This window comes from Columba livia, chromosome 13, assembly GCF_036013475.1.
Source record: "Columba livia isolate bColLiv1 breed racing homer chromosome 13, bColLiv1.pat.W.v2, whole genome shotgun sequence".
Lineage (NCBI taxonomy): Eukaryota > Metazoa > Chordata > Aves > Columbiformes > Columbidae > Columba > Columba livia.
Genome location: NC_088614.1, coordinates 7,174,693 through 7,197,233, shown reverse-complemented (window position 1 = coordinate 7,197,233; position 22,541 = coordinate 7,174,693). Strand labels below are relative to the sequence as shown.

General features: G+C 48.1%; 1 protein-coding gene and 2 long non-coding RNA genes across 4 annotated transcripts in view; 1 reads left to right on the top strand and 2 right to left on the bottom strand.

Moving 5' to 3' along the window:
* Positions 1 to 1,330, bottom strand: part of ZCCHC14 (zinc finger CCHC-type containing 14) — a 51,009-nt gene extending 49,679 nt beyond the window's left edge. The window contains exon 1 of the mRNA XM_021290656.2: positions 148 to 1,330. Coding sequence (XP_021146331.2) covers positions 148 to 711 — 564 coding nt within the window. The 5' untranslated portion in view covers positions 712 to 1,330. The remainder of the gene's footprint in view (positions 1 to 147) is intronic.
* Positions 1,087 to 4,700, top strand: LOC135575341 (uncharacterized). The gene is made up of 3 exons (XR_010465918.1): positions 1,087 to 1,226; positions 2,936 to 3,111; positions 3,886 to 4,700. It is a non-coding gene; the product is annotated as an uncharacterized LOC135575341 (long non-coding RNA).
* On the bottom strand, positions 2,690 to 22,528 carry LOC135575342 (uncharacterized). 2 transcript variants are annotated; one of them, XR_010465920.1, is made up of 3 exons: positions 22,392 to 22,528; positions 11,823 to 22,079; positions 2,690 to 4,001 (listed from the first exon to the last, which is right to left on the bottom strand). It is a non-coding gene; the product is annotated as an uncharacterized LOC135575342 (long non-coding RNA). The 2 variants fall into 2 exon arrangements; XR_010465919.1 differs by lacking the exon at positions 22,392 to 22,528 and having other exon boundaries at positions 11,823 to 22,377.
* Between the last annotated feature and the right edge of the window lie 13 nt (positions 22,529 to 22,541).

Sequence of the window (22,541 nt, the reverse complement as noted above, 5' to 3'; positions counted from 1 at the left end):
TGACCACTCTCATCCTCAACCAAGCAAGCGATCTCTGCCAGTCATTACAAGAATGCCCACACTACAAGAAAGGTTTAAAGTCAGAGCTGAAGATGACATAGAGCCTTGCAGCAGTGCCATTACAAAGTGCAAAAGCAGGATACCCACCTTATGGCAGCCAGGATACGTTGCCATGGTGTTGAGGGTAGAGGTGCTGGGATTCTTGCTGGTGCTGGCCATGATATTCTGGATCTGGGTGAGCTCTTGCCTCAGCACCTGTTTCTGGTGGAAGCTGAATGCCGGGTGGTTGGATGCCATGGTGAAAAGCAACAGGAATTCATCCCCCGTGCGGCCCTCGTTGAGTTGCAGCCCATAGTTATTGATGACGGAATCGATGTGGGTGAGGGTCCGGAACAAGACCCCGGCCGCCTCTCGGTGGGCAGACCCGAGCAGGGCGAGGGAGACCAGAAGTTTGCTGCGCACCACCTCGTCCGTCAGGTTGGTGAGGCTGCCCAGGTCGGCGGGGTTGTTGGCCTTGATCTCGGAGTCGCGCAGAGAGTGATAGTCCTTGCGGGCCAGGTCCTCCAGGCAGGCGCCCAGGAACCGCAGCTCCAGCGGGATGCACAGGTCCAGGAGGCCGCACAGGAACTCCACACGCTGCGGGGAGGGCAGCTCGGAGAACCAGCGGTACACGCTGTCCCGCTGCAGCCGCGGGCACCGCTTCTCCACCATGGTGCTTCGCCTCCCCCCGGCCCGAACGGAGCAGCCCCTGGGGCGGGCGGCGGCGAGGCCGGGCGGCAGCGCCCCGCCACCCCCCGAGCGGCCCCCTCCGCGCTCCCGCCCCCCCGGCAAACCCGCCCCCCGGGGGGCGAGGGGGCCCGGCGGCGAGGAGCGCGGGGGGCAGCCCCCGGCGGCGGGCAGGGCCGGGCCGGGCCCCCCCAAGGGTGGGCTCCGGGGGAGCAGGCCCGAACGCTGAGGCGCGGCCTGGCCGCGGGGTCCCCGCCCGGTAGGGCCCGGCGGCCCCAAGCAGGCCTCTGCGCTCCCGCGTCCTCCCTCACGGGGCGGTTGCTTCTCTCAGGCGACCGCCAGCCGGCTCCATCCTCCGCGCAAGCCCGTCCCGCCGCGCTGGGCCCCGCCGGAGCCGCCGCCACAACCGCGCGAAATAATCCCTCGCTGGGAGGCAGCGAGCAGGCGGAGGAGGACGAAAGCGAGCGCGCAACGCCGCTCCGCGGCGGAGGGATCCCGCGGTGAGCAGTCCCACAGCCGGGAGCGGAGAGGGGGGGAGAGAAAGAGAGGAAGGAGCAACCGAGCGCCTTCACTCCCGGCCTGACCCCGCGGCGGGCCACGCCCACCATCCTGCCGATTGGCTGAGACATCTACGCGCACCTGCGGATTGGCTGCCAGCGCGCTTCTCCCCACCCCCTTCCTCGCGCACGAGAGCGGAATCCAGGGGACTTGTCAATCCCCAGCTTTTAGCCACCGCCCCTCCCCCTTAGTCCCCTCCCCTGGCGCTGATTGGTCGAAAGGACGGTTAAATAGGGGAGGGGCGGGGACCAGTACCTTTTGTGTGCGGGCGCGGCGGCTGTGTGGGGGTCGTAGGGGGTGTCGCAGTGGGATGGTCGTGGTGCTGCCACCCTGAGGTGACCTCGTACAGGAGCTGTGGTGACTAATTTGGGCTTGGGGCTGCCATCCCCTCCCACCCAGGGCAAGAGCTGTCCCAGTGCCCTGGAGCGGCACCTCAGGGCACGGTCCAGACTGACTTTAAATCATGTGACCGGCTTCATTCTCTCCCCCGTGGCCGGTGCGTCTGCTGCTCCGGAGAGCGCTACCTGTGCGCTTCGCTGCCTCCAGTGCGGCACACGCCTTTTCTCTGATTTTCTGTCAAAAGCACCCTCATTTTGTCAACGAGGAGCCATGTGAAGAAGGAGGAATGGCCATGATGCTCTTGCCTTGGCTGTTTCAAGATGGCAAAGAGCCTCAAGAATGGAGCAAGGGGGTGCGTGATGCCAAAATCCCAGCAAAGCCTTTGGCACCAGCGTTTTCTGGTCTCACCAAACCAAGCCATGCTCTCAGTTTGGCAGTTAACTTCAGGTTGTCTTTAAAAACAGTGTAGAAACAAAAGACATATTAAATGCCTCTTAAAATAGTATTTTTTTTGCCCCACACATTCCCACTCTCCATTCCAACCCGGGATTCTGGCTGACAGCAATGTAGCGATGCACATTTTGAAGCAGTTTTATTATCAGCTCTGCTTATGGATTGCATGGGCTGCATCCAGCAACCAAGAGGCGGACACATAATTTCTTTGTTTTTCATAATGTTTGTCCATGGGACTCGGCTGTGTATCTCATAGCCCAGCAGCCAGGCTGCGCGTCAGCCGGATAAATGATCTGGGTGGAGATCTTTAAGTGGTGCTGGCCAGGAACAACATTTTTAAATGCGGCCCCAGGCAGGCAGAGGATTATTCCAGACTTGATCTTTATATGATTGTAATCTTCTTGGAAGACGGACCGCATCTTTTCTCTTAGCAAGTGCAATATTGCTGCAACTCAGATAAACAGAGGAGCTAACGTTGATGCTTTGATAGCAGAGCTGCATTTTGTCTTGAGTTGATCTTTATGGGGTGCACACGATGCCCAAACACAGGGGGATTTCTGTCGCGTGTTGTGTGAACACTTGTGTTGGTACTGTATAAGAGAAAAAGGCTTACTCCTTTGGGGGACGGTTTATTGGAAATCTCATTATACACCTTGTGAAGACAAACTGCTGCACCACAAAAATTCCAAATGCTGGTAGTTTATCCTTTTTTATTTCCCTGTGGAATATCGTAGACTATCAACTGCATTTATTGAAGTCCTGCTGAAATGCAAGAGCAAGCAGCCAAAGGACGTTCGCTCACTGGGGCTGCATAATGTTATATATTATAAAGCTACACAACTCTGCTTCTGTTTTGCAGATTCCTGCTGCGAGAGGGTCCTTGAAAATCCCACAGGCTCTGTGTGTCCTTTCCACGCAGCAATCCCTGTCAAGTGCAAACCGTGTGCGCTTCCTTTTCCTGCCATGCCCAGCATTGTCCATCAGAAGACGAGATACGCAGAAAACAGAGGAATGGCTCTCAGTCCTTCAGGAAAGGTTTGCATCGAATTGCAGCACGGACAAAGCAGGAGGCGTCTGCACGCAGAGTTCTTTGGTGGCCTTTCTGCTTATTTTGGTGTCTTTATCCCAGTGTTAATCCACCCCAAAAGCGCTACGCTGCGCTCAGAGCTGGGTATCTGATGATTGCCCGATCTGCGGCAAGGTGAAGCTTTAAACTTTGCTGCTTGGGAACTAGGGCTAAGCCTGAGCCCAGATAAAAGTCTGAATGGGAATTTTGCTGCTAAGAGTGAGTCTGTGGTTTACAGCCAGAGCAGCAATTGTTTGTCTTGAGTGCCAGACAGGAAGACAAACTCTAATCTGGAGTGCAGCAGATGAACTGGGAGCATTTTCTCTGATTAGAAGTGGTTTTGGATGAAGCCCGAGGAAACTGAAACAAGTGTGACATATAATTCCGTCACAAGCCACCAAGAATTCCTGGCTAGCCAGTGGCAAAGCAAGGAACCACCCTCAGCAAGATAAATCGACTTGGGAAGAGCTCATGTTACCACTTGCTCAAGAGAGCGGGTTGGGAGTGAAGGTCGTTCTGGGATGTTTGTGCAGACACAGACACGTTTCCCCTAAAATCAGAGCCCTCTGGGCACCTAAACCAGCTCCTTGTCTCATCCCCAGATCATCCTATTTCCAGCATCTTCTCTCTTCCTGTAAATTCTCCTTGTTCATGTTTGAGACAAACAGCTGGGAAGGATTTCTTGTCGGAATAATCAGTAAACAATAACTGAGAGCGACGTTGTTTTCTTTTTGTATTTTCAGGACATGCAGCAGCTGTCACTGGATGTCTCAGTCAGCAGAGGGAAGAGGGTCCATTTCTTCAGCGCTGGACATATCTACTTTAGTTCTCACCTGCTGAACTCTTGTACTTGGATTTCCTGTGCGAAAGAAGCTATTTCACTTTTTTATCCCTCCACAGAGTCAACAGTAGAACTTCTGCTGTTGAAATGAGAGGGGAAGCTTTATATTTAGGAGGCTGCTGGTTAAAAGGCCATTTGAGTTACCCGGATCAAGTTCATGCCTAGCGCTCCCAGCCCACAGGACTCCTCCCCATGAACCTTTTCAGAGCTTTTGTCTATCACCTTTTAAAAGTTCCCCAGTTCCTTTAGGAGGCTGTTTGGTGCTTGCCATTGAATGGGTGGAAGTTTTTTGCATGTTTGGCGTTTTTTAAACCTCCCAAATGTGGCTTAAATCTTAGCGCTTCTGTCAAAAAACCTGGAAATTCTGAAACTTCTCCCCATATGACTTGCAAAGCCATAGGTGAACCTGCTGCTGTCTTGGTCTCGCTGGGTATGAGTTCATCAGTTGTGACAGACCCCCTTCCCTCGCATGGGTTCCACCCAAAGACACCTCTTCTCCATTTTTGGGATTGAATGCCATCCTAGGACGTTATGCTGAGAGAAAACATACTTCTGTATGTCAACATGTGTAAAACCTGTGTCCTGCAGCTCTACCCTAAACCCCCAGATCTCCTTTTCTGCTGGGATGCAGTGACAGGAGCAATCGCTTTGCATTCTGTCTGCTCTGTTATACGGAAAGGCAAGATACATGTTGCTGTTGCGCATTCACACAACTAATTCTGTGCACAGGGGTTGTTTCCTGAAAAGTTTCTCACAGGTGCTGCAACTGGAGCTCTTGGTTTTGCACAAAAAATCCCAAAAAAACCAGCAAATAAACGCCACCTTTAAGGACATGGAAATATATCACGTGAGCTTTGGGAAAAGGGAAAAAAAATTAAAAAGAGAAAAGAAGCCAGATGTTGGGCTTGCAGCATCCCTTGCAGTCTGCCCTTCAAATAATGAACGGAACGTGTTTGGTTTGTGCAGGGGTGGTGGAAGGTGTCCTTGCTGGGACAGCAGCAAAAGCTGGATGGATTAAAGGATGTGTCGGGATGTGTCTGTGCGAGTGTCAGTGCCCTCTGCTGATAGACTCTGGCAGGCACAGACCTGCCTTTAAATAGGGATTTTTCTTTTTTTCTTTTTTTTTTATTATTTTCCAGCTGAAGGCATACGGCACAGATGCGTCTCCCTGGGAAAAGGCCTCCCCTCCGTCACCAATTTGTCTCATCTGTCCCCTTTCAAAACTCAAAGTGCGACTCAGCCCTGAGCTTCCCTGGCCAGGTGTTCCCTGTGTCCCTTCCCCTACGGAACATTGTCCCTCAAGTCTCAAAAGCCAGGCAGACCTGGCTCTGTGCGGTTCCTCATGGGGTTTGCCTGAGCATGAAAGTCCACAGTCCCTGGCTGCCAAAAATGCTTCTCCTGCTCTGTTCCCTTCCTCCTTACGTCTGTCTTGGAAACCGTGGTGAAAGGAACATTTTTGGTTTTCTCTGTCTTTGGCTGCCCCTGTTTGGGCTGTTCCTGCCTCCCACACTGGAAGGACAGGGATGTCTCAGCCTTTGCTGAAGCTCCAGCCTCCCTGTCCCCGCCATCCCAGGGCAGCTCTTTCCTTTGGATTCCTGCTCTGAATTCTTCCTTACTTTAATCTCACCCCAGGAAAGCCACATTTTGGGTGACTCGTGACAAAACAAGTCTATGTTGCAATCATTTTCAGTTGCCTTTTGCAGTCGCTTTCCGCCTCCTGGGCCAGGTTGCCAGGGCCAGCACTGGCCCCGTGCCCAGGGTGCTGCTCTGGTACCTGGAGAGGGATGTGCAACATCTCAAAGTGGAGTTATCACCTTCTATCCACGGCCCGATTCCAGCTCTAATCCCTTACACAAATTTAATTTACTCTTTGCTCCAGCCAAATCACTTTACAGCTGGAAGGCAAAGTCTGAAAGTATTTATTTGACTATTCCAGTGACATTCCTTGGGGTGTTTTCACATCATATCCCTCCTCTCTCTGCCTTTGGTCAGGATGTCACTAACCAGATAGATCCATTCACAACGCTCAAGGAGAAAGCAGGAAGAAGAGGAACGTGCACAAGTATTTACCAAATATAAATGTAAAGTTCAGTATTTCTTTGCAACATTTGAAACTCCCAATGCACTTGGTCACATAAATATCAGCTCAGAAAAGAGGGATAATGTCACCTGCCCTACCTGCTCGCCCCACACTTCACACACTTCTGTGCAAACATCAAATATTTACCAGTTGTGGTGCGCGCTGGAATCGCACGCTGGGGATGATTTCAAGAAACCCACAAATAACTCCTGAATGACGACCAAAATGAGAAAATTTGGATTGGTTCACAGGCAATTCATGAATAGAAATAGAGATGAAATTAGCTGAATGAACTGTTCATTATGTATTATTCAGCCAGCTGTACTAATTAGTGCCTTAAGGACTGTTCCTGTTCGCACTGCAGCCAACTCCAGAACTCCTTTTGATTTCAGGGGGAGCAGGACAGAGCCCTTGGAGAGCGGGCCTGGTGCCTGCTTCCTCTGCAATACCTTTTTTTTAATATTGCTTTATGGATTCTGGCTTCTTGTGTCTTCTATTAAAAGTGCTACTTCTCAAATGTCCTGCTTGATGATCAGTTAGTCACAGGAAAAGAAATGCATCATCAGTCCCAGAGTGTGTATCTTATGCCCGATGTGTTCTCTGAAGGGAAAGGTTATTCATATTTCTTCTTTTGCTTTGCTTTAATCCAGACTAGGTGGTACCAAAGAGCATAGAAACTTGAAAGTCCTTTGGAAAACATGATTCAATCCAGAAATGTCACTAGGGCAGACGGTGCAGGAATTCGATGTTTGCTTTCTGAGCCCAGAACTTGCAGCTGGGCATTTCTTTTTTCTTTTTTTTTTTTTTTCCTGTACTGGGTTAATTTTTGTGACGTTTCTTTCCCACCAAGAAGTTCCTACAGCGCAGTTTTGCTTGAAATGTGGCAATGTTAGAAAAAGACACCAGTTCAAACTGGTGGCTGTGCTGTTGTTGGAGCTGCCTCGTACAGGACTCAGCCCAACAGCAGATGGCTTTGTCCTGCTGTCGGATTTGTAACACGCAATGTTGTCTGCATTGGTCTCTCCATCAGACCACTTGTGTTAGTGACCAAAATAATGTGCTTTATGTCTGGCTTTTCTTACCATGGGCAAGCCAACACCTTCAGGACAAGCAAAACCTGATCTGGCGTCACTCATGGGAGACTTCAATGTCCTTCTGCTTCCTATTTTATTCCATTTTGCAAAGCAAATTAATTTGAAGAGGCACAACCCCAGACCGTCATGTCCACAATCTTTCCCGCTGGTGATGAGATTGAGGAGGACCCAGACAGATGATCAGGTTCCAGGTTGAACTTGAAGGGGTCACATTTAAATGAATTACCTCAGTCTTGCTGCAGAGCCCGAGGTAAAGCAACTGGTGGGTTTCCTTCCCAGTAAGTCACTACAATTGCTTGCTGGGGAGGGAGCAGAGGATGCCCCACCAGAGGAATCTCCACAGCCCCGCTCTTTGGTCTTCTCTCCACAGACTGCCTAAAATGGATATAAAGGAGCCTCGAAGTGGAATTTATTTTCTTCCTAAGACCTTCCTTAAAATAACAAACACCAGAAAACGGGTGACATGCGGTATATCTGTTTGAATAACACGGACCTTCTGTCTGTAATAGAGAAAACTCCAAATAACTCCTTGATTTGTGTTCCCTTTCTTCTCCTTCCCCAGCTCCTCCTCCTCACTACTGTATACAAATCTGTTCTGCGAGCTCAAAACCGCCAGTTCTCTCTCCCCTGACAAGCTTGTTTTTATGCCATGTGACAGTTATTTAATTTCCTCTTTGCCTCTAACACAGCTAATATTTATCTTTCCTTCTGGGATTGCATCTTTGTTTATCCGCTGATGTCAAGGAGTAAGGACAGCGCTTCTTCAGCTCCAGCAGCCCGAATTCCTGCCCTCTGACTGCGTCTCATGGAACAGCATCTTCCTCGGCGGGCAATCCCGGGTCAGAAAAGCAATTAGGATTAAAATACGGCTTTAAAGTTAGCACACATACAAGTCCTTTTCGTCTCTAAAGCGGAGCTGGTGGAGTCACTGGTATGGCAAGGTTCGATATGCATAAGGCTGTCAAAATCTGGCCCAGTATTAGCTGCTTAATAGCTTCCCCAGAACAGCCAGGCTGTGAAAACAATGGCTAATAGCCATTTCTCCTCCTTTTTTTAAGAAGACCATTGAAACACAGAGCTTAAACATATGTAAAACAGAGACTGCAAGGCACCGTTTCCAACAATTCGATTTAAATCAATAGGACCCTTAGAAAAGGCAGGATCTTACCAGGCGGTGTGTTTTGTCGGTTTTCCTTTGTTCAAAGCTACACCCAAAACCGAGTTAGGAACCATCTTTTCCTCATTAAATTTGTTTCCTTTCAGCACTGATCCTTTCACTTCATTACCCCATGCCATTTTTTAAAGCCCTCATAGCTAATATCACAGCTATAGATCTAGGGTTTATTTATAGCCCTGAACTCCGCAGAGAGCCATGTGTCTTGTTGCTGTGGAAACTGGGATTCGAAAAGTAAAAGGATTTTAAAGGGATTTTAGAAGAGACCTGCTGGATTTGAGTACTGGCTTTCACTTCCAGAGGTCTGTGTTCAACTCTGCCTTAAACTCACCAGTAAAATACATCAAACAGTCTCAGCTGGCCCTCAGGGGATGCTGGTTCTCTATGCTTTTTTATGATCTGGCACTTTGCAGCCTGGTTTTCACTCTCTGTTGTGAGACAAAAGATGGGCAGGTAGCTCCGGGGGTGTTAAACTCTTGGTGTCAGCAACGGCACATTTGGCAGACTTGGGACAGTTTGCTTTTTTCTTTCGCTTGCGTTGTTTTTTGGGAGCCTTTTGCCAAGGGAAATACCACCTTACACCCTGCTAAGTTTGCAAAACTTCTGTGTGCTGCAGTAAATTCAGAGCTTTGAGATGGGCACGGACTGATATTTCCTGGCAGTTAGATTTTACTGTGTTAAACCATTATTTAAATTATTTTATTTATCTCTGAGTATAGTATGTGTAAAGGACAAGAGCGTGATCGACAGGCTGGGTCCTGCTTGTACTTTGCCTCCTCTGTTGGCAGGTCAGTGCTGGGTAGAAATATCCTATTTTGCCTGGGATAGGGATTTCACTTTCTAGCAAGAGCTAAGCTTTAAAAAAAATAAAAGAACTTATAATTCAAGCCATAATTCTGTTTATGAACCAGGTCCAGAGCCCAGTTGAACCTGGGCAGAGATTTGAGACGCTTCCAGGCTGCTCACCTTGAAAAAAAAGCCTAGAAAATGCCACCCTATCAATGTGGCCATGGGAGAGAAGAAGGAAAGGGAAGGACCGGCAATGTAACATGACTAGTCCACCAGCATGTGTCTTAAATTCACAAACAAGGCACAAATGTCAGAGCTAATGAGCTATTGCCTCGCATTTCCATAAGTAAAGCAGCAATCCCTGGGCGTGCTGGTGTCCAGGGCTCGGGGGCGATCACTGGGCGGCCTCTGCTTCCCCATGGCAGCCTTGACATTTGTTCAGCACATTCTCGGGGTCCGTGATGGCACAGGGTGTATCATGCCTGCACAGGAGTTATTACCATGATATTCGATTAAAAATAGAAAATGCAGGAGCCAAGACTGACGGACCGAGGGGATGGTAGTTCAGTGACTTATCTTTTCCATTAGAGGGTGCCAGGAACCTACTGTTGCTGCAAACCCCAGAAATAATGGAAAACGTGACTTTGTCCTGGACATTTTGGGACCAGGCAAATCCATGTCCATTTGGGGCACCCAATCCTGGTGCTGCCCAACCAGGCCAACTAAAGGAACTTGGCTGTTGTGCTGAAATGCAGAGGGAGAAGAGTTGATGTGGCAGCTGTAAATCAAAAGCACATCAGCAGGTGACAGCCCGCAGCAAACTCAATAAGGTAAAGCTGTCCTCACACTGTTGTGTGTGAACCGGAGCATCAGCTGGGATGGCAGAGGTCTTTACTGGGCTTCATGGGATGCTGGTGAGACTCAGGTGCAGTCCAGCTGTCCCCACTTTAGGTTGTCCCTATATAGGGTGGACTTGCAAAGACTCAGCTTTGCTCAGCCTGGAAATGAGAACTGTTGGGCCCAAAGCACAAACCTAAAGGATTGGGGCATCCTTGTAAGAAACAGGGGTGATGGACACTCGTCAGGGATGGCCTCGTGTCATCAGTTCCTTCTGTGAAATGTCAGGGGTCTCTCTGGGGTCACATCTGCAGGGCAGGTGTTTTATGGGGCAGAGTTGTGTTTTGAAGGAGTGAATACAGAGAGCATGGTCTTTCCATGCTGCCAAGGGATTGTGGGCACTGGTTGAACATAAATAGGAAATAATCATTAAAGAAACCACTATTAACCACAAAAAGCGAAAGAAGAGGTGGTAGCTCTAGTGGGTGATGCTCTGGGAAAAACAACTGACAGGATGGGACTTGGTTTTCACTTTTCAACACGGGTGTTGCTAAATAATTAGCAACAACCACCTACAGTGCTAAAAAAAGACAATCCAAAGAAATCAGGAGATCAGTCTTAACAGCGGGAGATTAACAAAATAAGAGGAATCTTTAAAAAGGGAAAGCACCCCAGTCCTCCCAATTCAGGCTTTTGAAAAGAAACACAAACTTTGGGAGACAGCATGGCTGAAAGACTCCCTTTTTAGTTTTGAACTTTAGAAAAACAGTTCCAAGATCTACAATTATGTGGAGAAAGTGTCAGCGAAGCTATTGAGATCTGTCAGTCACTCCCAGCAGCATGAAGACCCTGGCTCTTCTTCCTGTCCCCAAGGCTGCCGATGGGGACACCATGGGACAGCGGTCCCTGTCTTTCTGCCTGGTGCAGCTGCAGGAGGGCACATGGAAAAAGCACGTGAAAAAAGCACATGAAAAAAGCACATAGAAAAAGCACGTGGAAAAAGCAAGACGAAGCCTTGGACTAGGAGATATCTTTGTCCTTGACCTGCCTCTGCAGCGATTCATGGTGCAACGCCAGGCAGATCCATCCCTATTCCTCGTTTCCCCATCTGCCCATCCAGCACAGGGCTCTTCTGGAGCACGTGGCTTTCTGGTGGATGAGTTAACTGGGGGATATGATGCTTTTTGGGGTCAGGGACTGGAAAATGAGAGGTACTAGTAGTGATGGGAAGGGAAGGCCAGTATATCCAGATCCCTAAGCCCAGCACTGCTTGGCTCTGTGTCCCACACTGACAGCTTTTCCTGGGGACTTCAGCCAGTGTGGCTCAGGGTTTGGAGCCGTCTGCTCCCGTCCCAGCCGCAGTGGGTGATTCCGAGCAGATGGGATGAAGGGCCGACTCTGAGCCCCAACCACAGGGCTGCTCTGCGCTTTTCTGCTCGGGATTTCAGTGTAAAGCAGGAGTGTCCTGGCCAGGTGGGTGAGGGCAATACCAGCAGCCAGCACACAACCTGGATTTTTTCCCCTTTTCTGGGATAAAACTGGTCCTTCTGGACCCAAAATTTAGCATCATATGCCAGCATTATTTCTAGCTGACAGATGAAAAAACAGGGGTGGTAAAGGAGCAAGCAACTAGTCTGAGAAAGCAGTTTTGCAATAAAACCGTGCTTGGCCAAGTGATGGTGTTTGCTGAGGACATCCTTTTGGTCACGGTGGTTTCCCTGCTGTTGCAAGGATGGAATCTGTTGTTCACACGTGATCCACACAGAGCTTGAGCAGCCCTTCTTGGACAGCCCGTCTCCAGCTGCTCCCTTGCTCCCATGGCTAAAGAAAAACCCCCACACCCAAGTCTCCAGCCCCTCTCATACCTCTGAAGCGCTCTGATTTCATGGGACGGGAATAGCAAATGGCCAGGCTGCTGTCGCATCCTCACGGAAAGAGCCACCCAAGGATGGTGTCATCTTGCATTGCTGAAGCATCTTCCTTCCCAAAATGAACCCAAAGCATTTTGTGGAGTAAATATAAACCAGAGGTATTTGGGGAGGAGTGTGGGGTGGGACTAATGACTCAGAGTGGCACCGCTCAGTGGTTTGGGATAGGAGGCAAAAATACGACGTCTGATTACATGGGAGGGAGCGCGGGCCGGCAGTGTGCAGTACAGCAATTGGCAAATCTGGGGCTTGGCCAAGAAAATAAACATAGGAAATATTTGAGACTGATGAAAACCATGGGCAGCCTGCTCTTGTTTAAAGAAGTCTTTTTGGGACAGCGAAACAGACACGTGTTGCTGGCAGAGCGCGATCTCGGCCCCGTTCAAACTCGTGGCAGAACCTTCATTGACTTCAGCTGGGCCAGGATTTCATTTCAGATGGTTCTGGTTTTGTTGCTTTTTTTTTTTCCCCAGGATGTGATCTCCCCTTTTTAGGACATGCCCCTCTGCCACCCTCCGCCCAGCAGGGAAAGCAGGCTGCTGTGATTTTGGAGCTTTGTACATAGATTTAGGGACGGATCCTGTACGGGGCTGAGTGCTGCCAGCATGTCTGTTGGAGCAGAGGATGCTCTGCAGCGCTCCAGACCGATGCACAATTGATACATTTGGAGCCGGAGACCAAAAATTTGGAAGAAACTGGCCTTCAATTGGGTGTTTGCATGTGGCTTGAAAGTCGATTTCTTCCACATTTTCACTTTCAACAAATAACTTGGAGGCATTTCACTCCGGAGTTTGACTTGGGTCACTTAACTTTAAAAATCCAGCCCCCTGTATGTTCTTTGGTTTCCTAATGAAGACAGCAGGCCCTGGGGCATTCCAGGCAAGTGAGAAATTGGTTCAGGTATTGATTTGGCATCGAATTTCAGCCTGACACCTTCTCCAGAATTAACTGTCCAGAATTCACAGACTCTTGAAAACCCTGGTGGTTTTAATCACAAAGGAAGTTTGGAGGGAAGGGTCAAGTGATACCGGTTTATATGTACAGAGGGTGAAGGAGGAGCATGGGGTGGTTGTGAGAAGAGCATTTATAGGAGGCAAAAGCCCAAGGAAGATTTTATTCCTGGCTGAAAATGAAACCGGGTAAGAAATGAACAATACAGAAGACAGAGGATGTAACTTGCAGCTTCGCTTCTTTTGGAGAGCTCTGTTCATCTCAATGTGTCTGGGATGAGCGTTTTAGTCCAAATCCAAATTTTCCTCCACTTCAGAAGAGTCGGCACCGTGTGCTCCTGGGATGCTCCGTTTTGGCAGGATCAAGGTGTGCGTTTCATCACAGTGAAAATTCAAATACTCTTTACTTCTCCATCCCCGCCGCTTCCCGCGCTTTGTGCCTGGGGCATCTCTTGACAGTGACAGCTGAGCTAATCTGGTGGTTTAGAATCCTCGTGGCTTGATTTCTAAAAATCTCGCTGTTCTAGGGCGACATTCCTTTATCCCTCACCCTTTCTTTTCCTCCTGGATTATCCCATGTTAATAGGTACCATGTGATACACTCTGTTCTTAACTACTCCCGAATCCTGCTTGCTGATTCCTTAAGCAGATCCTGGAAGCCTATGAATCTGGCTTCGAGCTTTGTGGAGGTTTGGGTTGTGTTTTCCTTTTTTTTTTTTGAAGCACAACACATGGAATGTGTAGGATAGCGTTCTACTCCTCTTTTGGGAAGCAAAGGAGTTGTGTGTGTTTAGACAGTCTAGACACGCTATTCCAGACTGCAGAGTGCATCTGCTTCTATCCCCTACAAAACAGGCCGTAAGAAAGAAACCTGGTTTGAAAAAGTACATCAAATATGGAATAAATCCTTCCATAGCTGTTTATCTGCTCAGAAAAAAATAAAAAGATCCTTGAACATCCTTGTGTGACAGTATTTCATAAGAAAAGAATATGAGTAGTGTCAACTTTTTTATATTGCCATGTGTTCTTGCTTCGGCGAAAGACATTTCTTCTATGTTATGAATTATTAGACTCCTACAGTCCAAACAATTCTGGGAACTATTGCCACTGGCTTTCTGAACACAAGAAAATACACTGTCCTGACCATTTGTAACGCTCAAAGCATTTCCAAACATTCATTATTCACACAGAAATTCGTACATCGGCATCTCCATTAAGCTGCAAATGTAATCCCTTGTTACTTGGTTGATTCCTGAGTGTTCAAGGTTTTAAGCTCAATGTTTGGCTTTGCAGGTGATCCTGCAGAGAAGAGAATCCTGCCTAAAAATCCCATGGTCCGTGCTGGCAACTGGAGTGGCTGATGCGCTGCAGAGCACCGGTGATCCTCTGTTCTCTTGAAAACCGGGAAGGAGCCTTGTTTCTTCAATTTAAAGCAAATCCCAATCCCGGGTTTCAGAAGCACGTTTTCCAAAGGGGCAGGGCAGAGGAGCGAGTGTTTCCTTCTGCCCGTGACTGCGTGGCAGCCACGGTACGGCCTTTCTGGGTCACCTTTGGCAAAACGTGTCGTTGGTCCCTGCCTCAGTTTCCCCACTGGTGAAACCAGATATTGGTATTCAGTCCATTGAGAGCTTGAGGAAAAAAAAAAACAAGCCATTTTGGCCAATAGTTGCAACCCTCATCTCTAAAAGTTCCGGAATTCTTATGAGAGCCTCCTGAATTTAAATAAAGATGACTTTCTGTGGCTGTTAAGAGAAGCTAGAAAAAACAAGCTCTTTCCAGAAAACATCCAAAATCTTTAAAAAAAAGCCCTCCCAGCTGTTTATTTTTTGAATTCTCATGCAAGTTGAAGCCTGTCTCAAGACTGAGGGACCAGACGTGGCTTTTGTTGCCAGGTTTGGCAAAGCTTTGGGCTGTGACTGGGGTGACGAGCCCCGCGTTTGCTCCTCTGGCCCATTCCACCATCCACGGGCAGGAGCGACCGTGGCACGTGGCAACAATGATCATGGAACCCAGCGCGCCAAGTCGCTTTCCAAAGCAGGTTTCTTCCCTTCGCATTATGTCAGCCGCATTTCCTGACAAAACCAGCAGGAACACGCGGGTGACAGATGTCCCTTAATTATCGGCAGCATTCCCGCTCCTTGGTTGCAGACATAAAATTCAGAGGCTTGAAAGGAAGGTTGTGTTTTGTTTGGTTAAGACTGGCTACCTGGGTTTTATTCACAAGCATCTTTCAGCTGTGGAAAATCAGTCACTTTGGGTTTTCTGGCGTACCAAGGGGTATTTCCAGCCTTTCACGAGAGCAGCAGCAGAAAAACAGTATTGAAAACACGGGGCAATGGGGGTGGCTGGGGAAGCCAAGTCCCTTCAAATAAATTATGTTCTTGTATTGCTGACAAAAGAGGTTTTTCCACTTGGGATGAGAAGGGCAAACGGGACCACTCTGCATGATAAGCTGCGACTGTGAGACAGATCTGGGTTTTACCATGAACAAACAGCTTGACACATATTTATTGTAGAGTGATCCAGTGAAATAAAAGGGAAAATAGGATGTCTTGGGGGAAAAATCACATTGTTTTCCCTTGGCTTTACGTTTTGGCTACCAAGTGGGCAAAAATGGCCTCTGTCCTTCAGCAAACATCACAGAGGGATGGAGTGAGAGGAGGAGGATGAGATGCTACCACCTGTGGAACCAGGTACTCTTCTTGTTCTCCTACAATATTTGCTTTGTGGGTCTTTATGTGAAATAGCAGGTTGATTTTACTGAACACACTGGCTGGGTACATTGCACAGCCCATAGGAACTCAAATCTGGTCATCAGCCATCTACCAATTTACCTAAACTTGCAGTTCCCCCAGACTGAATGACAACCCGTACCACCCCCTCATCTTTCTTTGCCCTTAGTGCAAAATATCTCGTGCACACCTTGGCCTCCCCTGCATCACTTTCAACTTGCTTGTCCCTTCCAGCTAGTTGCAGCTCTATTCTTTTGCTCCTGAAAACTCACAAAACGTCGGTTCCCACACTCCCCAGCTCCTTGGGCTGCCTGGTGGGTGCTGGGGACCATATCGCCCTGGGAGAAAAGATCCATCTGGCCAGAAGGAAAAAAGCATCAGAACGCATTTCATGCTCCCGGTGTTGCGAATCTTCCCTCCCATGTGCTCAGATGATCAGGATCAGCTTCTTTGCTGCTGTTTTTGTGCCTCTTGACTTCCACACGGAAACTGGCTCTATTTTTACCCGGCCAAAGCTGATTAGATTTGCAGTAATTGGCAGGATAAACAGGCGCATACTGTATGCAGCAGGTTAATGCGATACATTTGGTGACCAGTAAAGGCCCTTAGCCCATGCCCAGCACAAAGACGACAATCAAGGTAATTTACTGTATACATGCCTGGTTTGTGCCCATTAACCATCCCCGATCTTCCTCCCTCTGCAAACCCATTTCCCCTCTGAGACAACGAGTGTTATTGCAGGATGCAGAACATTTCAGCATTTCTCCTAAGCTTTTTGCAAACCGGTATTAAATCCAAGGACATGCAGGAGTTTCTCTTTCTGGTTAACCCCGGTCTTGACTTTTCTTGACCTGTGAGAGATTATTAGCATTGAAGCAGCCTCATATTAAAAAAGAAAAATGCTACTTACAGCTTGGAGGCTGACCTCCTTCAAGTAATGTAATTTTCAACCATTTCAATCATTTTCATAAGCTACAATCTACTGGAAGATTAGCAGTAGTCCTGCTTGCTGCAATATCATTTTGTTCTTTAATTGTTTTTGGAGGTTGTTTAGCTAGAGACCAAGGAGATAAGGGAAAACTTGGAGACAAAATCGAGTGATTGTGTACTCGTGGAATTCAATTAACTGGGGGAGGAAATGAGCGGGAAGCGAAAATTAAAATCATGCCAGTTTCCAAAGCTGTGTATTTCAATCTAATGTCGTTAGACCTCAGGTATACTCCGGCTTTTGTGCTTGGTCTTTGCAAGGTGGTGACCATACCATCCATTCAAGCCCAGAACAAACACACAAGGCAAGAAACTCTCAAAAAATATTTGAGCTGGGGTGGGAGGTGCCCTGTTTATTTCAAAACACCCGTATAGAGTCTGATGCCATCCCAGAGGGTTCCCCCATCCCTCTGGCTGCTGCAGGACCCACAGCAGCCTGGAAGTTGTGAGTCACTGACTGGAGATGTGTTTTCTGGAGAGTCCGGCTGTGCAGAGCTCTGAGCTGGAACTAGAGACCAAATCCCTCCTTTTCCTTCTCCCCAGGCTGCTCTGCTCCCCAGCATTTAGCTCCTCGGTGTTTGCTGGTGTCACAGGTAGGATGCTCAGACCTTCTCCAGCAACATGATCTGGGTGAAGATGTCTGTGCTCATGGCCAGTGTTGGACTGGATGAGCTTGGAAGGTCCCTTCAACTCAAACTATTCCATCATTCTATGATTCTACAGCCCAAAGCTGCTCCCCAGCGATGCCTCTGCACACACGCTTACTCTGCTCTTACTCACTGTTTACAACTGGCCTCTGAGACCTCTCAGTTTTGCGGTTTTAATCTATTCCGTGCAGGCCCTGTTGATTTTGTATTGTTTCCCGATCAATCCATCGCCTGGGCCCAAGCCAAGGGCTGTGGGAAATCTAAGGATATTGCATTGCTTTGATTATTTTTCCCTAACGCCCTCGTCACCTCACCGGTGACAGACGGTGAGCTCACCACTGCCCATTTCCCTCCAACTCCTATTTGCCATTCATTATATCACCTTCTTTTAATGCTCCACTATCAAGTTCAGTGTTAGCGGCTCCATTAATTGTCCAAGATCCCTCCCAGGGCTTAAAGGCTTAAAATCAGTGTCCTCTTCACCGCTCGAAGCGTGGGCACAGCGCTGGCGGTATCCCAGTCCTCTGGCACTTCCAGTGACTGTTCCAAGACCTATTGAAAATCACCATTAACTATCCAGACAGCTCCTTGGCCTCCTCCTTTACAACTCTTGCAAGTTATTCAGATCTGCTGGTTTAAAATTACCCAGCTCCACCAGCTTGCTGTTCAGTGTCCCTCCGATGTGCTCTTAGAAAGTATTTTGTGAGCACGTTGTCTTTTTTTTTTCCACCTGATACCAGGAGGAAACCTGCACTGAGCGTTTCTACCTTTTCTATATTATTGATAAATCTCCTATTTCTGCATAATATTGGCCCGCTGCTAATGCAGGTCTTATTTTCCTGAAAGAAAATATCCTTTTCTCTTTAATTTCCCTAGCTTCTGAGGTTTGTTAATTACTACAAGTTTCCCTTTTCTTCTTTTTGTGTGTTTGTATTTTATGTGTTAGTCTTGGCGGCTCTTTTACTTCCTTTCCAAGATGTGTTGGGGTTTTTTTTAACAAATATTTCTGTCTGCGTTGCTGCTTTTTGGGTAAAAAATTCTTAAAGGCTTCTCCCTTTTCACCACATTTTTCATCTAAATTGTTTCTCCAAATTGATCTCACTTGTAATTATTTTCTGCTCTGTGAAACGGGACCTTTTAAAGTGGCAAGTATATATATATATATATATATATTGCTGCTTTGAGCTTTACTTCGTTTGCACATAACAAATGTAATCAAGCCATGATTGCTCGTGCCTAATACAGTGAGAAATTCATCTCCACCTGCCAGGGTGAGCTTGAACGTGGAATTCCCTCATATTGGAGGCAATACTTTTTGCATTAGGAAATTATCTTTTAGATTTTTTTCCCCCAGAAATTCTGAGGATATTTTAATACTGGCAGATCGAGACCTCCAGCATCCATTGCTTGGTTTGAAGTCCCCAGTGATCCCAAGACTTTTATTAGATATTATAGCTGTGGCTATTTAAAGAAGAATATTGTGTCGGGTCCTTGATGCAGCGTGCTGGTCTGCCGCAGACCCTTCGTGCTTCACCCTTTATTTCCCAGGATATTGATCCAGAAACACTCTGGATCATTTATTTCCATGTTGCTAATGACTTGGAACCAGGCTGGGACTGCTTGGGAGAAGGAAATATCTGCTCCCAGTCCATTCCCAGAGGGGTGCAGATCAGGTTTGGCACATCGAGACCCCTGAGTATGAGTGGAAATTGGATGGAGAAGGTGGTCGTATCACAGGGCTGCAATACCGTGGCCAGGGAAATGTCCCCACCACCTTCCAGCCTGAGGAGCAGTGTCATGCTGTGTATTTAGCAATTCCACCTTGTGCTAGTGGTTTTTGCCACTGCCGTTAATTTTCTTTGCAACCTGTGATCTTCCAATTCTATTTTTTTTTAATGTACTAGTGCTCTTGTTCCTCCTCCATTATGTTACCAGGCTGACGTGCCCCTGGCTTGGCCATCCAGGGTCCCCCCAGGAGCTTTGCCCTTTGAGATGGAGCTCGGTTGAGCTCTACAGCTCCAGGAAAACACTATCCCCCCTACACGGCTTAAAGAACCTGATATTTAATTCCATCTTTAGCTGCCTTTTTCCTTTCTTTCCCTGTGGAATGGGGGTGATTTTTTTTTTTTTTAAGATGACTTTGCTGTGTTTCCCCTTCAGCATCATTCGGGCATCCCCAGGAGCTGCCTGCAGTTCGGGAGGTCCCGTGATGTCCTGCTGGTAGTGCCAAAAATCCATCCTCCCCGTGGCTGGTCCTCACTGAGCTGAGAAGCCTTCAGATCACACCTTGTGGCCGGGCCGTCCCTCCTCCTCCTCTCCCCATCCTTTCTTGTGCTTCACGGGATCACATTCCTGGAAAAAGCCGCCCGCCTTCCTGGGATGCCCGAAATGCTTTTCTAGGCAGCCGGACTTTTAGAGACACATCCCACCGCTCTCACACTGAGGATGCAGCAGCAGCATGGATCCCTCCAGCTAATCCCCTCTCTCCCTTTGCTCGGTGGCAGGTTTTTTAAATTTCTTAAGCAGCCAAACTTCTCAGCAGGTTTTCTGCAAATAGTCCCCGATGCACTTGTCTTTCTGAACCGCGTTGTACATCAAAACCCACTGCCTGCATCCCCATCCCTCCCTGAGTGGCCCCTTTTGGGGGGTTTCTGCACACAAGGGCTGGATGGGACTCACCAGGAATCTGTGCCTTTCCACCAGTGGTTTTGTCTGCAAGGCGCACTGGGAATGGGCAGATGTTAATTCTACTCTCTACATTTTGCATCGCTCCTGCTGCCCAATGCTATTTTGTCTTCCCCCATTCGTACTCAGTTGTTTATCATAAGCTGATTTGCTTTCTATTGTATTTTTTTCACTATTATTCTTTTACCCCAAACGTCGTCTCACTCCCCTCATCCACACCTGCACCAGGTTATTAAAAAAACCCACTTGATGGCCCTGTTTAATGTGTCTCTACCCTTTGGGGAAATATCTCCAAATTTAGTAAAATGTCCTGGAGAAATCCCTCTGCAGTCTGAGGGCACCCTGGGATTTGCTGGTGGCAAGAGCATCTTCCAGAGGGAAAAACCCACTGGTATTTGGAGCTGGTGTGAAATCAAATCTGAATTTTCCTCTCCCTCAGCCTCTGGCACATCAGCAGCACCCAGGAGTTATGAACTGGTCTGGAAAGGACTTCCCGAGGCAGTAAGGACTGAGGATGATTGGGGTATGAGTTTTTACTTTAAATTAAAGCCTGAACTTTGGGTAAAGGCTGTGAAAACCAGATTTATTTGGGGCTGAGCTCAGGGACAGTAATGTGGCTGTGTTGTGGTCGGCCACCACACCATGATAGCCCTGATGTCTATAATTCTCCATCCAGCCCCTTCATCTGATATTCCCACAGTGTTCTTTATTTTTCTTTAATTTTTCAAGCCTCCTGAAGCCCATCTTAAACCCTTTAATAACCACGATGGCCCTTGCTGAGCAAACCCTCCGCTCCAGCCACAGGGCAGCAAGACAAAACCTCAACGAGGACATGAACAGATGTAACACACGGCTGCATCTTTAGTGCAGAAACTGCCTCCTCATCCAACACAAAGGTGCCATTCCCAAAATAATCCACTTTTTTAAACCACACGCCATCCTGATAGCTGTGCACTGGTGCTTGCCACCAGTAAATCTCATTCCTCTTGCCGCTTTCTCAGCAATTAGTGATTTCTTTTTCACTGGGTACCACTAAAAATGCTGTTACTTTGAACAGCTATTTTATTAGGAGCAGCATCCTGCGTTGGTCAGAGGTGCCTTGCACCTTGGTGCATATTCAGCCTCTGGTCTCTATACCCCATTGAACTCCCCAGAAGGAAGAGCTGGCCACTAATTAACATGGAAAACTACTATAACCATGAAGACTACTGAGAAAACAACAGAATGGGGCTGGAATTTCTTTGTTTTTTTCTGCCAAAATTCTTTCTTTGTGTTTAAGCAACTTCAGTTGTAGTGTTTTTCTTGGAAAGTTTGAGGGTTTCTACCCAAAGTCTCTCTCCATGAAAAAATTGGGACTTTGCAGTTGCCAAAAAATGCAGTACCTGAAGCGTGGGATTTTTAGGAAAACAAAACAAACCCCAGTGTATATTGAGGACAGTTCTTGCGTTCATGAAGGACTTGGTGTAGTTTGAAAAGACATTTTCAACTGAAAAAAATTATTCAGTGGGAGCATTTCTACCCACTCTGGTTGCATCTCTTCCAGCTGAGGGAGAGTAAGAGTTTCTTCCCGATGTGATGTGTTTCAGTGGATGGACAAGAAAATGCATCAATATAGAAAAAAAACCAAACAACTGAGTGGGAAAACACAGTGTGAAACGTCCTGCTAGGTGGGGGACCGAGGCAGGTACCGAGCGCAACCGTTCCAGCGGGATGCACATGCCTAAATCTTGTGGGTTTCCATCGCCAGGGTTTCTGCAGCTCATTTTTCTCCTTGGAGTCCTGGCTGAGCCAGGTCTCGAATCTGAGCCGATAGTCTTGGCTCAAAACTAGCGCTCCAGTAACGGCAGGACGCGAACACAATCCGGTGCGCCCGACAGTCCTGCTGGAGGTTTTCTGGAAGAATCATGGTTTTGTACATTGCCCAAATTTTGCATTACAGGCACTTGTGAGCATCTTTTAAATTTTTGTTAAACAGAGCTTCCCCTTTAATACTTATGCATTAATACACTCGTGTATTAATACAAATATATATATATATGCATGCACACAGACCCGCACAGAGACCACGGTACCACAAATATTTGGCATGCTTAGAAACAAGAGAGTGCGTGGCAGGACCAGGACCTGGCGTGCTCCAGAGGCACGAAGTGAGCTGTCGCTGCTGGCTGGGGGGGTTTCACATTTTCAGCAATCCTAGGGAAAAAAATATCTGTGGACAGGACTGGCGAGATCCTCCTGCTGTTTTGCACCTTCCCGGCAGATGGGAAGCATCCCAATGCGATGCTCTGTGTTGAAGGGAGGGGACCGAGATGCGCAGCATCCCAGCTGGGAAGGGATACAGCCCGGACTGCTGCCATAAACCCCGAGCGACAGCACGGCCTTTTCATGAATAAATAATTTGTGTTGCAGTGTGCACGGAGCAAATTCTGCCCGGAGACTTGGCATTGGTGCTGCTGAAACAAGGCGTTTGGCCTTTTCCCATTGTGTCCCCCCCACCCAACCCACCTGCAAATGGGCTCTTGGCGGGGGACATGGTCGCCCCTCGTCGCATCGGTGCGCAGTGATGGAGGGTTGAAGGGATCAATAAACCCCCGGGAGCATCCCAGGTGGCGGGGGGCTGCGGGGGCCGCGGCCCTGCTGGGGTGGGAGGCGAAA